The 12256-nt window shown below is 44.1% G+C and overlaps 1 protein-coding gene across 2 annotated transcripts in view; it reads left to right on the top strand.

The window, feature by feature from the left end:
* The window catches only part of chst11 (carbohydrate (chondroitin 4) sulfotransferase 11), a 127872-nt gene that overhangs the window by 93030 nt on the left and 22586 nt on the right, over nt 1-12256 (top strand). For both annotated transcript variants that reach the window (XM_080886881.1, XM_080886880.1), the window contains exon 2: nt 5910-5995. In XM_080886881.1, coding sequence (XP_080743007.1) covers nt 5910-5995 — 86 coding nt within the window. The remainder of the gene's footprint in view (nt 1-5909; nt 5996-12256) is intronic.

The raw sequence follows: 12256 nt of genomic DNA, 5'->3' as shown, positions 1-12256 counted from the left end.
ATAAGTAGCAGTAAATTCAGGTTTGACCAAAATTTAACCCTAGCCAAAATCTCAACAGATGGGCGTGTTCCTGGAAGCATGGGTCAAATTTTTTTGTGATTCCCATGCCTCTAGGACCTTCAGAAAGGCACGTTCCCATTTGTCACATTTTTGTCATAGGTACTGATATATCATGAAAACACGTGTGTGTGTGTGTGTGTGTGTGTGTGTGTGTGTGTGTGTGTGTGTGTGTGTGTGTGTGTGTGTTATGATGGTGCACAATTAATACTGTCAGCACTGAGGAAGTGAATAAGGTTCTGCTTTCCCATGACCTTACCTGATTCCAGAGCTCAGGCATCCAGCCAGCTGGTGCAGGTGATGGTGGAGGTTCAGCCCAGTTCCCACTAATTAAGGAGCCAGGTACTGGTAGAGGTGACCTTGTGTTCCTGTTGACTGGATTACATGCAGAGTTCTGGAAGCTGGTTTTCAGCCTTGTCGCACCAGTCCCAGGCCTTCATGCGCTGTGACTAATCCATTACTTCAAGGTAACAAACACACGCAGGAATACTGGCAGGACTAAAAAGTTCATTAGTACAGCTGTGCGTGGTGGCTGTGTATGTGATGCCTGGAGGCATCAGAGCAGAGAGATAAGGCCTGTGTGGACAGATTTAATATAACTTGTACATTTTGGTTTGTGTGTCTGTATGTGTGCTTGGGGCAAGTTCTGCACCATGTGAGGGATTTAGAAAGATGAGCTTTTCTCTCACTTCTTTCTCCAGGGTGGTCTCATTTGCACAAACCTACAGAGAAATTCGTTTTACCATAAAAATGGAAACACGTAGGCTGAATATAACAGCTCACTCCAGCTGATGGAAGCAGCTTCTGTATATATGTTCCTTCTTCCTGATGTTGCTGTCGTGTGGTATCGCCACGTCTATCGCTACGGCCATCTTCTTCTGTTTGTCTACCACCACTATGTCCGTCTGTATCTGGAAGTCCCACAGGAACTTAGTTCTCCCATTTTGACCTCGGGACTTCCAGGTTATACTCGGCACAGATGTTCCTGTACACTATGCCGGCCACTTGGTTATGGCGTTCCATGTATGCCTTGCCTGCTAGCATCTTGCACCCTGCTGTTATGTGCTGGATTGTCTCTGGGGCATCTTTACACAGCCTGCACCTGGGGTCTTGGCTGGTGTGATAGACCCCAGCCTCTATGGATCTTGTGCTCAGAGCTTGTTCTTGTGCTGCCATGATTAGTGCCTCTGTGCTGTGTGTGTGTATATATATGTGTATATATACAGTGGGGCAAAAAAGTATTTAGTCAGCCACCGATTGTGCAAGTTCCCCCACTTAAAATGATGACAGAGGTCAGTAATTTGCACCAGAGGTACACTTCAACTGTGAGAGACAGAATGTGAAAAAAAATCCATGAATCCACATGGTAGGATTTGTAAAGAATTTATTCGTAAATCAGGGTGGAAAATAAGTATTTGGTCACCTCAAACAAGGAAAATCTCTGGCTCTCACAGACCTGTAACGTCTTCTGTAAGAAGCTTTTCTGTCCCCCACTCGTTACCTGTATGAATGGCACCTGTTTGAACTCATCATCTGTATAAAAGACACCTGTCCACGGCCTCAAACAGTCAGACTCCAAACTCCGCCATGGCCAAGACCAAAGAGCTTTCGAAGGACACCAGGAAAAGTATTGTAGACCTGCACCAGACTGGGAAGAGTGAATCTACAATAGGCAAGCAGCTTGGTGTGAAAAAATCAACTGTGGGAGCAATCATCAGAAAATGGAAGACATACAAGACCACTGATAATCTCCCTCGATCTGGGGCTCCACGCAAGATCTCATCCCGTGGGGTCAAAATGATCATGAGAACGGTGAGCAAAGATCCCAGAACCACACGGGGGGACCTGGTGAATGACCTGCAGAGAGCTGGGACCAAAGTAACAAAGGTCACCATCAGTAACACACTACAACGGCAGGGAATCAAATCCCGCAGTGCCAGACGTGTTCCGCTGCTGAAGCCAGTGCATGTCCAGGCCCGTCTGAAGTTTGCCAGAGAGCACATGGATGATACAGCAGAGGATTGGGAGAATGTCATGTGGTCAGATGAAACCAAAGTAGAACTTTTTGGTATAAACTCAACTCGTCGTGTTTGGAGGAAGAAGAATACTGAGTTGCATCCCAAGAACACCATACCTACTGTGAAGCATGGGGGTGGAAACATCATGCTATGGGGCTGTTTTTCTGCCAAGGGGACAGGACGACTGATCCGTGTTAAGGACAGAATGAATGGGGCCATGTATCGTGAGATTTTGAGCCAAAACCTCCTTCCATCAGTGAGAACTTTGAAGATGAAACGAGGCTGGGTCTTCCAACATGACAATGATCCAAAACACACCGCCCGGGCAACAAAGGAGTGGCTCCGTAAGAAGCATTTGAAAGTCCTGGAGTGGCCTAGCCAGTCTCCAGACCTCAACCCCATAGAAAATCTGTGGCGGGAGTTGAAAGTCCGTGTTGCTCGGCGACAGCCCCAAAACATCACTGCTCTCGAGAAGATCTGCATGGAGGAATGGGCCAAAATACCAGCTACTGTGTGTGCAAACCTGGTAAAGACCTATAGTAAACGTTTGACCTCTGTTATTGCCAACAAAGGTTATGTTACAAAGTATTGAGTTGTGTTTTTGTTATTGACCAAATACTTATTTTCCACCCTGATTTACCAATAAATTCTTTACAAATCCTACCATGTGGATTCATGGATTTTTTTTCACATTCTGTCTCTCACAGTTGAAGTGTACCTCTGGTGCAAATTACTGACCTCTGTCATCATTTTAGGTGGGGGAACTTGCACAATCGGTGGCTGACTAAATACTTTTTTGCCCCACTGTATATTTTCATCATCCCTGTGGGAAGCTTCTTTGTGGTCACGCTGTATCTATTGACATAACATGATAATGATGTTATATCTTTGTACATATTAACTAATATCCACGTTGTTAAAAAGTAAAATCATACCTTTCATTGATTCTCTGGTTTGTCTCAGGCTTTTGCGTGTTTTTTCATTGCAGTTGCGTTCCTCTGTGCTCTGTGTGGTTGCTTTCAGCCTCCTCTTTTATTTTATTGCATCCAGTTGTCTAAGAGCATGTGCTAAGATATATAATCATTTTCTCAAATAAGATTTGTTACATGTGTAACAGTGCTCTTATGTGGAGTAACAAGTGAAAGGTCCCCACAATACAACTAGCTCATTTATGTCTATTCAAGCCTCTTCTTCAATTGTAGTGACTGTTACCGATGCCTGATTTATTATGGCCTCCATTCCAGTTAGCCCTGGGTCCACTGGTGCTAGTGAATAAGAATCCCCCCAGCTGTGCAACCTGTCAGTGAACACAGTGCAATCACACACACTCAGACACTAAATCCTTAATACCTTGAGACCCACCTCAGGGCTGTGTCCACAGCAATCAGCAGTGGCCCACCGTCTGCTGATTCAGCTTGTACTGACTTACTGGTGCTGGAGACGTGTGTGTATGTGCTGGGTTTGAGCTGGCCTGTGGAAGCACCTAAAAGGCAAATACTATGCAACTGCGTTACTGTGCTGCGAGCTCTTGTTCTCCAAGCCAGCATTAATTGCCTATTTACAACGTCCACAGCAGTGCTGTGCTGAACTGCATTATTAAAGACCAGCTTTCACAAAACTATTATCAATCACGCTCTCGTGTGTGTCTGTGCATGGTTAATTGCACATAGTGTGTGTAAAGGCATCCCTCCTTTCTGTCTAGCATTCCCTTTGGTGTTTGAAGGTCATTGCTGTCTGCTGGGGCTCGTTACACTAACAAGCACCGGCTCACTCCCTAGGGCTCTGTCAAAGGATTCGTGTGAACAGAGGATTACACGTCTCTTACAGGGATCCAGGCTGTGCTCAGTTCCAGCCCCATCACACCCCATTCTTCAATTTTTAAGCAGGATTTGAAAAAATCAAGAGTCTCCTTTTCTGTTTTTTGCTTTGATGCTCTTGTGACGCGGAGGACGAGAGAGGCGAGGACACGCCCCTCAATCAGTCCTGACGGAAAGTTCTCCGCAACAGGAAAAATGAATCACTAAATAACATTCATAATAATAATGATGATGACACTGCAACGACATCTTCATCAGATATTGTGTACACAGGCTACATGTTTGCGGTCAACACATTTGTTAGATGCTGCAGATGAGCAAATATCCATTGTGACATTATCAGCTCTGCACAGCAGATTTACAGCATGTCCAACGAGCACACAGACACACACCCTCATAAAGTGTAGGTCTAACAGGACAACGGTGTTTATCTGGCTTCTGATCCTGAATCATTAACCAATAACTGATCATTAATTAGAAGCCACGCCCTCCATGTCATGCGCAAAACTGACAGCATCACAAAACTGTTCGAAATAGCATCTCTCTGTGGTCCAGTTGCTGCACTTTGTAGCCATTTAGTCTCTTTCTTGCATCTCTTTGTGGCAGAACTTTGTCTGTGGTTGTGTTCATTCATATTTACTTCCACTGCTCGTTGCATCTCTGCTGTTTTGTTCATTATTTCATCATCATTTCATCGTTGCGTTGTCTCTCTTTGTGTGTTTTGCAGCAGGTTTTTTGTGACTTTGTCTGCAATCACATTGTGTCTCTCAGTTTTCTTTTGGAGTATTTGATGTCTTTTGTGTCTCTCTGGTAATTTTGTCTTTTTCATCCCTTTGTTCCTCTTTATTGCAGCACCTCTGTCTTTCTGGGACTTCCTCAGCCTCTGAGCCCTGTGGCCTGTGTGCAGAAGGCCTGTGGACCATCCATTTCAAACATACAGCGTATATAAAACTGTGTGTTTGACTGCTTTGTTTTCATATAATTATAATAGTTCTTAACCCAGAAGAAGTCTGTGGTGTTTAGAAACAGGTCTGGCTATTATTTTAACCCCTGATCAGTTGAACAGTATCAGTGTGCTTTAAATGTAAACATACTCTGTTGTCCACGTATAATCCTACTTTGTTGCTTTGTGGTTGGCAAACATGCTGTGAAACCTGATTCACAGATGGAAACTCGCCGTAGAAATGAATGTACACCTCTTGTTATTCTCATCGTTAGCTTTCCTGATGGCAAGAACACGCGTTCATCCACGAACACGAGGCAGATGACGTGCAGAACAAAGTGCTATTAAACCCTCGGCTTTCTCGTTAGCGGTTCCTTTCCTTTCCTGTTGATCCTGCGCCGTTCTTGCGCACTTTTCCGTCCAGAGTAATTGGAGAGAGTGTGCTGGCCGAGGCAAAGTGTTGCGCTGGCTGCTCCCACTGAGCCGGTGCCAGCAGCTACTGCTCTGTATCGAGTTGTATAAAGAGCTGAGATCCAGCCAAATAAACACTGAACTGTGGCTTTGCCCTTGGCATATAGTCACTGCTCTCATTATTTATCCCTGTAGCTTTCTGCTTGCCACTTGCAGCAGTTGGTTGTTCAAGGTGATGCTTCCACATGTGGGATATTCAAGGAAGGGAGTAAAAAATAAAGGGAAGCTGGGATTTAATCTTTCATCAGTCAAAGGATAACAGCCCCCTTGGATGTAGACAGACTCGTGTTCAGTGTGAGGAATAAAAGGCGTTACTGTTGTGTAATTACCACATGTGGCCACAGTCACCGCTGCTGAGCAGCTATGAGCTGAGATCACAGACTGTATAGAAAGGATGGATGGACGCTTGGAGCCAGCCTCAAGTGTCGTGGAGGCGTTCTCACACTGATAGCTGCATGAAAAATAATCCAACCCAAACGATATGTTTTTATATAGGATGACGTGTGTTCTGCACTGCATGCTGTCAAAATGATTGCTGTGTCAGAACAGCTGCAGTAAGTCTGAATGTCCTCCGTTCTTACTGGAGCATCATCTGTTTTCCAGTCATGCGGAGGAACCCCTTCATGGTGGAAGGCTGCTGTAGGAAAGGATCCCGCAATGCCCTGCAGGAGCTCTACAACCCCACACAGGTAGGACACTGTCCCACTTCCATAAGCGCCCTTGTCATCTCCTTATCACCACCTGCATCTGTTTTCACATTTGTATTTTACTCCAGGTTTTCGCCTGAAGAAGGCGGTGGAAGAAGGCCTATATTTGTCTTTGCCTGCATGTTTAGAAGGCAGATATTTTCTTTTCTAACTGTTGGTGCCCACAGGACTGATGCTCAGTCTTTACCTGAGGAAACAGCTGACTGTTTGTGAAAGCTCAGCATAATGATTGATTCTCCGTCTCTTGGTCAGGAAATGTTGCCGGCCTCAGGTGATAAGTCATCCCGATTGTATCATAAATGAGAGCAGACAATAAATCACAAGAAAGGACAGAGGTTTTTCTCAGGTCTCACAATTTACCCTTTTCAAGGACAGTGAGGAAATGACAAACTCCTACTAGAAGCTCTTTTCTGCAGCATTTTTTCATATCGCATAAACAGCGAGACTATTACAGTGCTGTCATGTCTGTCCCAGCCAGTGAAACCTTGCTTCATCTCATTTTTCACGATTTAAAACGCTTTACAGGACGACGACCATCTGACCGCACGCTGCCTGCTATAACAGTGTGATTGCCAGCATGAAATTAAAGCGTATAATGTGATGCCATTTTAATGGCTCGAGTTTTACTGGACAGTTTACAGTGAAGAGACTGACGCAGGAAAAATCAGAAGGAGATGCAGACACAGGCCTCAGCCTTGTCGGTTTATGCTTACAATTAAAGAAGCAAAGGACATAAAATAGAGAACACCTACCATGTGAATGACTTTAAGAGCGATGGCTGGGATAAAATCAAATGAATCAAACCATATCAGTGGTTTTGCACATTACTCCTGAGCATATGCTATGTTTGCTATGATTTCCTATCACCCAGAGAGCTTTTTAATTCAAGGGTAAAAAGAAGCTTTGGCAGCACTTTAAATGTAGCTGCCAACAGTGCTGCGTTCATAAGCTATACTGAACTGAAGGGGGACCAGAGAAAAGCAAATGTTTTAAAAGGATGGCACTAACAAAGTCATTGCTAACTTTAATACCATGTATAGAATATTCTTATAGGTTTTATATTTCATGGAAAAATGAGTCTAGTGAAAACTGCAACAATCTGTGCCCAGTCTGTTAATGCTCACAGAAGAAGGATTTGGCAGTGATGGCTATTATTTTGACCTGAAAAGTCTAAAATTGTCCCATAAAGTAGAAAAAATAAATAAAGTTCAGCACTCGGTCTAGTTCAGTTTGTCCCTCTCAGATGAATCTTCACTTGTGTCGGTGTGCTGCTTCAAACACACGGTTACAAAATGCTCCAGTTTGGATAAACATGCATTAAAGCGAATGCAGCATACAGATAAAGTATGACCGAAATAATGGATGCAAGATGAAAGGAAATGCTAACATACAACAATGTGTTTCATTTTAAGCAAACTCATTCAGCCAACCTGATGAGCTGAGGAGGGCTGCTGCAGAGTTCAGGCACTGCGTCCTGAAAGGTGTGGTCACCTCTTAGTTTAAAATAACAGCGTGCTGCAGTCAAAAGGTTACTATCAAATATCAGAGAGACGAGTCGTCAGTTGGTCCAAATTATTAGGTACCACTATAGGATTGGTCTATGCAGTGTTTCAGGTACAGCAGACATCCTTACACAGACGTGCATGTACACAGAACTGAGTGCAGCCAGGTTGGTGCTGGACGTCACACTCTGTCAAGCTGAACCCTGCATGTCCTGCCAGCAAGAGGAACTGACCCTCTTTTGATTGTTCCCTTTGTGTAATACCAGAGCCTCTACAGTGTAGGGCCGAACAAGATGAACAGCTTGTGTGGGGAGGCGCAGGCGCGTGTTTGGAGGCGAGGTCCCACGCCTGAAATTCAGATACTTTATCTCCAATTAGAATTCGAGTATTTTACCTTCTTGGAATGTAACTTTTTATCTGGACAGTGTATCATCAATATGTTTAGTTTTCATGAGAAAACTGGAAACTACAGCATGTAAAGTAGGCTGTAGGTGAACCAGCGAGTGTGGCTGCACAGGTATGAGTCTTCTTGACTTCAAACAGCCTGCATCAGAGAGGGGAACGTTCAAAGAAACCCTGCTTGCTGTGATAATGAAACTGTGCCTCGATGTTCACTGTGATGGATTACCAATCTCAAGCAAGTGAGCTGAAACCAATGAGTGCCTCGAAGGTAGAAAATCAATTCAACAACTTAATGTTCAAAAGATGGTTGGAAAGGATGGAAAGTGTACATGTTTTGCAGTATGCAGTATCAACTAAATCAGGCACATTTTGGAGCACTGTGGAGATGCACATTTTGTGCAGCTGTGGCTCTCGGGGCTGAGCGCAACCTGCCAGCAGTGCAGTCACTGAGGAGAGGAGCATGACAGGAGGACACTGCTGGAGGTGATGGTGATAGATTGGATAGTTTCTGCTCCTCTTCTGCTCTCTGATCAATGTCCTACCATCTATCACTTCCTGTCTGCATGCCTCTTTCTTCTGCCGCTAACCCCGACAGTGTCTTACCTCACGCTTCCTGTTGTCCTTTATTCACTGTGTTCTGCTGCGTGCTGTCTCAGGCTGTCCCTCATCCTCTCCCTCTCTCCGTTTCCATTTCACTGTCGGCCATTTATCACCCAGGACCTTTTAAAAGCATACCGTAGGAATTTAAACGGTTTGCTGGACAGCTAAGATTAGACCAGGCGCACATGGGCCTGGCGTTAGTTGATTTTCCCTGGATGATTTTTCCCACTCATGTGAAGCACCATTGATATATTTCTATGTAGAGGAGGCTTCTAGTGCAGCTAGGGTAAATTTTAGCAGGGTGCTTGGGGTCAGTGGTCAAAGAGAGGTGTGTGTGTGTGTGTGTGTGTGTGTGTGTGTGTGTGTGTGTGTGTGTGTGTGTGTGTGTGTGTGTGTGTGTGTGTGTGTGTGTGTGTGTCACGGAAAAGAGGGACCCAGGCGCGGTTCTTGCTCACAGAAACACAATGCGTTTATTTACAGTGAAACAGACAAGTCCAACAATCCATTCAAAAGTGCAATTTTCCAATCGTGCTCGTCCCTTGCTCCCAGTGCGTTCCGTGTAGTAACTCCCTTAGTGTGTGTGTGCTCCCCAACTCGCTTCTCCGCTCGCCCCTCCTGGAGGAAGAAGGAAAATCCAGCGTTAGCCACACGCTAGCCGAATAACACACTCACACTGCTCGCACAGACTATACCAGTTCGGAGTAATAATCCCACGTCGACTGTCGCCGTGAGTCCAGGTTAAATACCCCTTTCTAGCCTGGAGGAATGATTACCAACCACTGGTCAGGTAATCAGCTGCAGGTGGGCCGGCAACAGCGAAGAGGGACTCCCAATGACGACAGTCGCCAGGACACGCCTCTCCCACGGCGCGCACTTCCGTAAACAACCCCGAGGGCCAGGGAGGGAGAAGCAAACACATATACAGAAAACATAAACACAAGCAGGGTCGTCCGGAAAGGGCCGTCCGACCGTGACAGTGTGGGCGTCGAGCGGAAAACAGAATCATAAATAGAAATAAATGTAAGACTCATATAAATATGAAAACCTCACTTTGTGCTTTTAGTGCATCTGTAATCCACTTTTACAAAACATAAACTTTGCAAGCAGCAGCCTACATGGTGGCTACACAGCGACCTCGTGCAGTCATTCACAGTAGCAGGTTTACGCAGACTGTAGGCGTGTTTCCATCCACCTGTTTTTATTTTTAACTGCTGCATGATAGAAATGATTGAAACGAAATGCAGAAAATCTAATGAAACTTCTAAATATTGGAACCAGTTTAAATACAGTGGGGCAAAAAAGTATTTAGTCAGCCACCGATTGTGCAAGTTCCCCCACCTAAAATGATGACAGAGGTCAGTAATTTGCACCAGAGGTACACTTCAACTGTGAGAGCCAGAGATTTTCCTTGTTTGAGGTGACCAAATACTTATTTTCCACCCTAATTTACGAATAAATTCTTTACAAATCCTACCATGTGGATTCATGGATTTTTTTTCCACATTCTGTCTCTCACAGTTGAAGTGTACCTCTGGTGCAAATTACTGACCTCTGTCATCATTTTAAGTGGGGGAACTTGCACAATCGGTGGCTCACTAAATACTTTTTTGCCCCACTGTAGGTGGCATCCTTGCTAGTGAACAACATCATGTCTCTATATACGGTATTAATCATGCATACAGCAACAGGGTCCATGTCCTCAGGCCGTTCTGTCAGCAGGGCCGTGCTGTCTGAGGTATGATTCATGTGACTGGCAAACACAGCCTGCACACACCAGCATCACTGCTGACAGGCCTGCAGCTTTACTGTTATTATTTGCATGTAGAGATTTACTCATATTCATATCTATAATTTCCCAGCGTCACTTTTAATACACAGCTCCAGAGTTTATTAAACAAAAGTAAATGAAAGCTTCCCTTGCAGTATTCTCATTTACCCACTCAGCTCCTCGCAGCCCTTTAATATGCTACTCTGTAATAATCTGCACTCCTCTCTCTCCGTGCCGCTCTCTTCTTTTGGATGTTTTTGCTTTCAGCTAATACATGCTCGCTGGTTTTCTTACAAAAAAGCTCACTTTAAATAAATCTGAAGTCAAGTGTTTAATTCAGGGCTTAACTTCCCTCTTATTGAGCCCTGGAGGCGCAGAAGGCGGGAGCTACAAGGTCTCGCTTAGACTTCCAAAAGCCCAATGACACCCTCGTCTTTGTGACTTGAACCTGTGTGTTTTTAGAATACATTATATTAAAGCTAAGCTCTGACTCCTCAGAGATAGTTTTATTAACCACAATTTAAATCAGATGCTGAATGTAATTAAGTAATTTAACGTGGCCACATGTGGTCAGAGTACATCTAAATACAGTAAAGAAACCTGCTAATGATCCTTCTTCCTTTTTATCCTCCAACCAGCAATGACAGGCTGGCTCACAGAGGCAGTTATAACAGATTATACCAGCTCACTCATTAATGCTGAATCAGAAATCAGACTTGATGCTCAGATCTGTGCCGTAGTAAAAGGAATGACTCAGCTAATGTAGGCTAACATCGTCTATGTGTGTTCATTGTGTTTGTGCTGAGGGATCCAAGGATACACAGATGCTTCAAGTTGTTTTGATGATCCATCTGTTTGGGCTTAAAACAATAGTTTGCCTTAATCATACTGCTGTTGTCTCCTAATCACATCCATATCCACCTCTGACATCATAAAGTCCAGATGCCAGGATTTCTTCTGAAGTGCATTTAATAAAAGTTAGAGAATTATTTTCTTGTTCTTACTACAAACTTTTCTGCTGCCAGAAAACATGCATGAGTTTGTCCAAAAGTAACAGGACAGTCTGATAAGAAAAATACAATCGTTCAGAGTTATGCAGGTTTCTTGGCTTGTTGGTGAATTCTTCTCATCAACGTTAAGTTGAAAGCCAAACAGTTCAGATATGCATGGTTGTAATAATAGTTTTTAAACGGAGTATGAAGGTGGCCACAAGATCAGCGGTTCAATCCCCAGCTCCTCCAGTTTGTATTGTGAGGCATCCTTGGGCAAGTCCTGACCCCTGACCCCTGGGTTGCCCCTAAACCATTCATCAGTGTGTGTGTGTGTGCATCACATTTTGGGGTTATATATTTTTAAAAACGCTGGTTACCTCAGTGTTGGTGTCTCACTCTTTTCTCACATTTCCTGTGCTCGGGGTGGAGTCAGCTGACATGTCAGAGTAGCTCCCACTTGAATGTCAGGATCCATGTTTATACTCACTTCACTGGTTAGTGCTGGCTGATAGGTGCATTGAAATCCTTTTTATTTGAATGGAATGACTTATTTGAAGAGATGAATATGTTGGATTGAACTATGCACAGCACTGTGTTAAAAGAAGAGCACCAAAAAACCCATGAATTCTTGCTCTTTCCTAGATTTCCTCAGCTAGCAGTGACGGCAGAATTTAAATGTCCTGAGAAAACATCTTAAATTCTGTGAGAAAGTCGAGTACAGCACAAAGAAGCCTGAGATGAAACCCATGACAGGTCCACAGCAGCATAGAGAGCGGTTAGAGCACAAGTTTCACTATCAGTTTAAACATGTACTGTCTATGGCTGTGGAGTCTAACTTAGATAATGGCAGAAAATAACTGCTCAGAGGTGTTTCCAGATGACTGCAGAGTGACAAAACAAGGCGTTTTGTAGGGAGACTTTTATTCCAGGTATCTCGTTTTCATACTGGCTGAACATTTGAACTGGAATTAAACTCCAT

This window comes from Rhamphochromis sp. 'chilingali' (assembly GCF_963969265.1).
Source record: "Rhamphochromis sp. 'chilingali' genome assembly, chromosome: 7".
Classification (NCBI taxonomy): domain Eukaryota; kingdom Metazoa; phylum Chordata; class Actinopteri; order Cichliformes; family Cichlidae; genus Rhamphochromis; species Rhamphochromis sp. 'chilingali'.
This window is presented reverse-complemented; position numbering and strand designations above follow the sequence as displayed.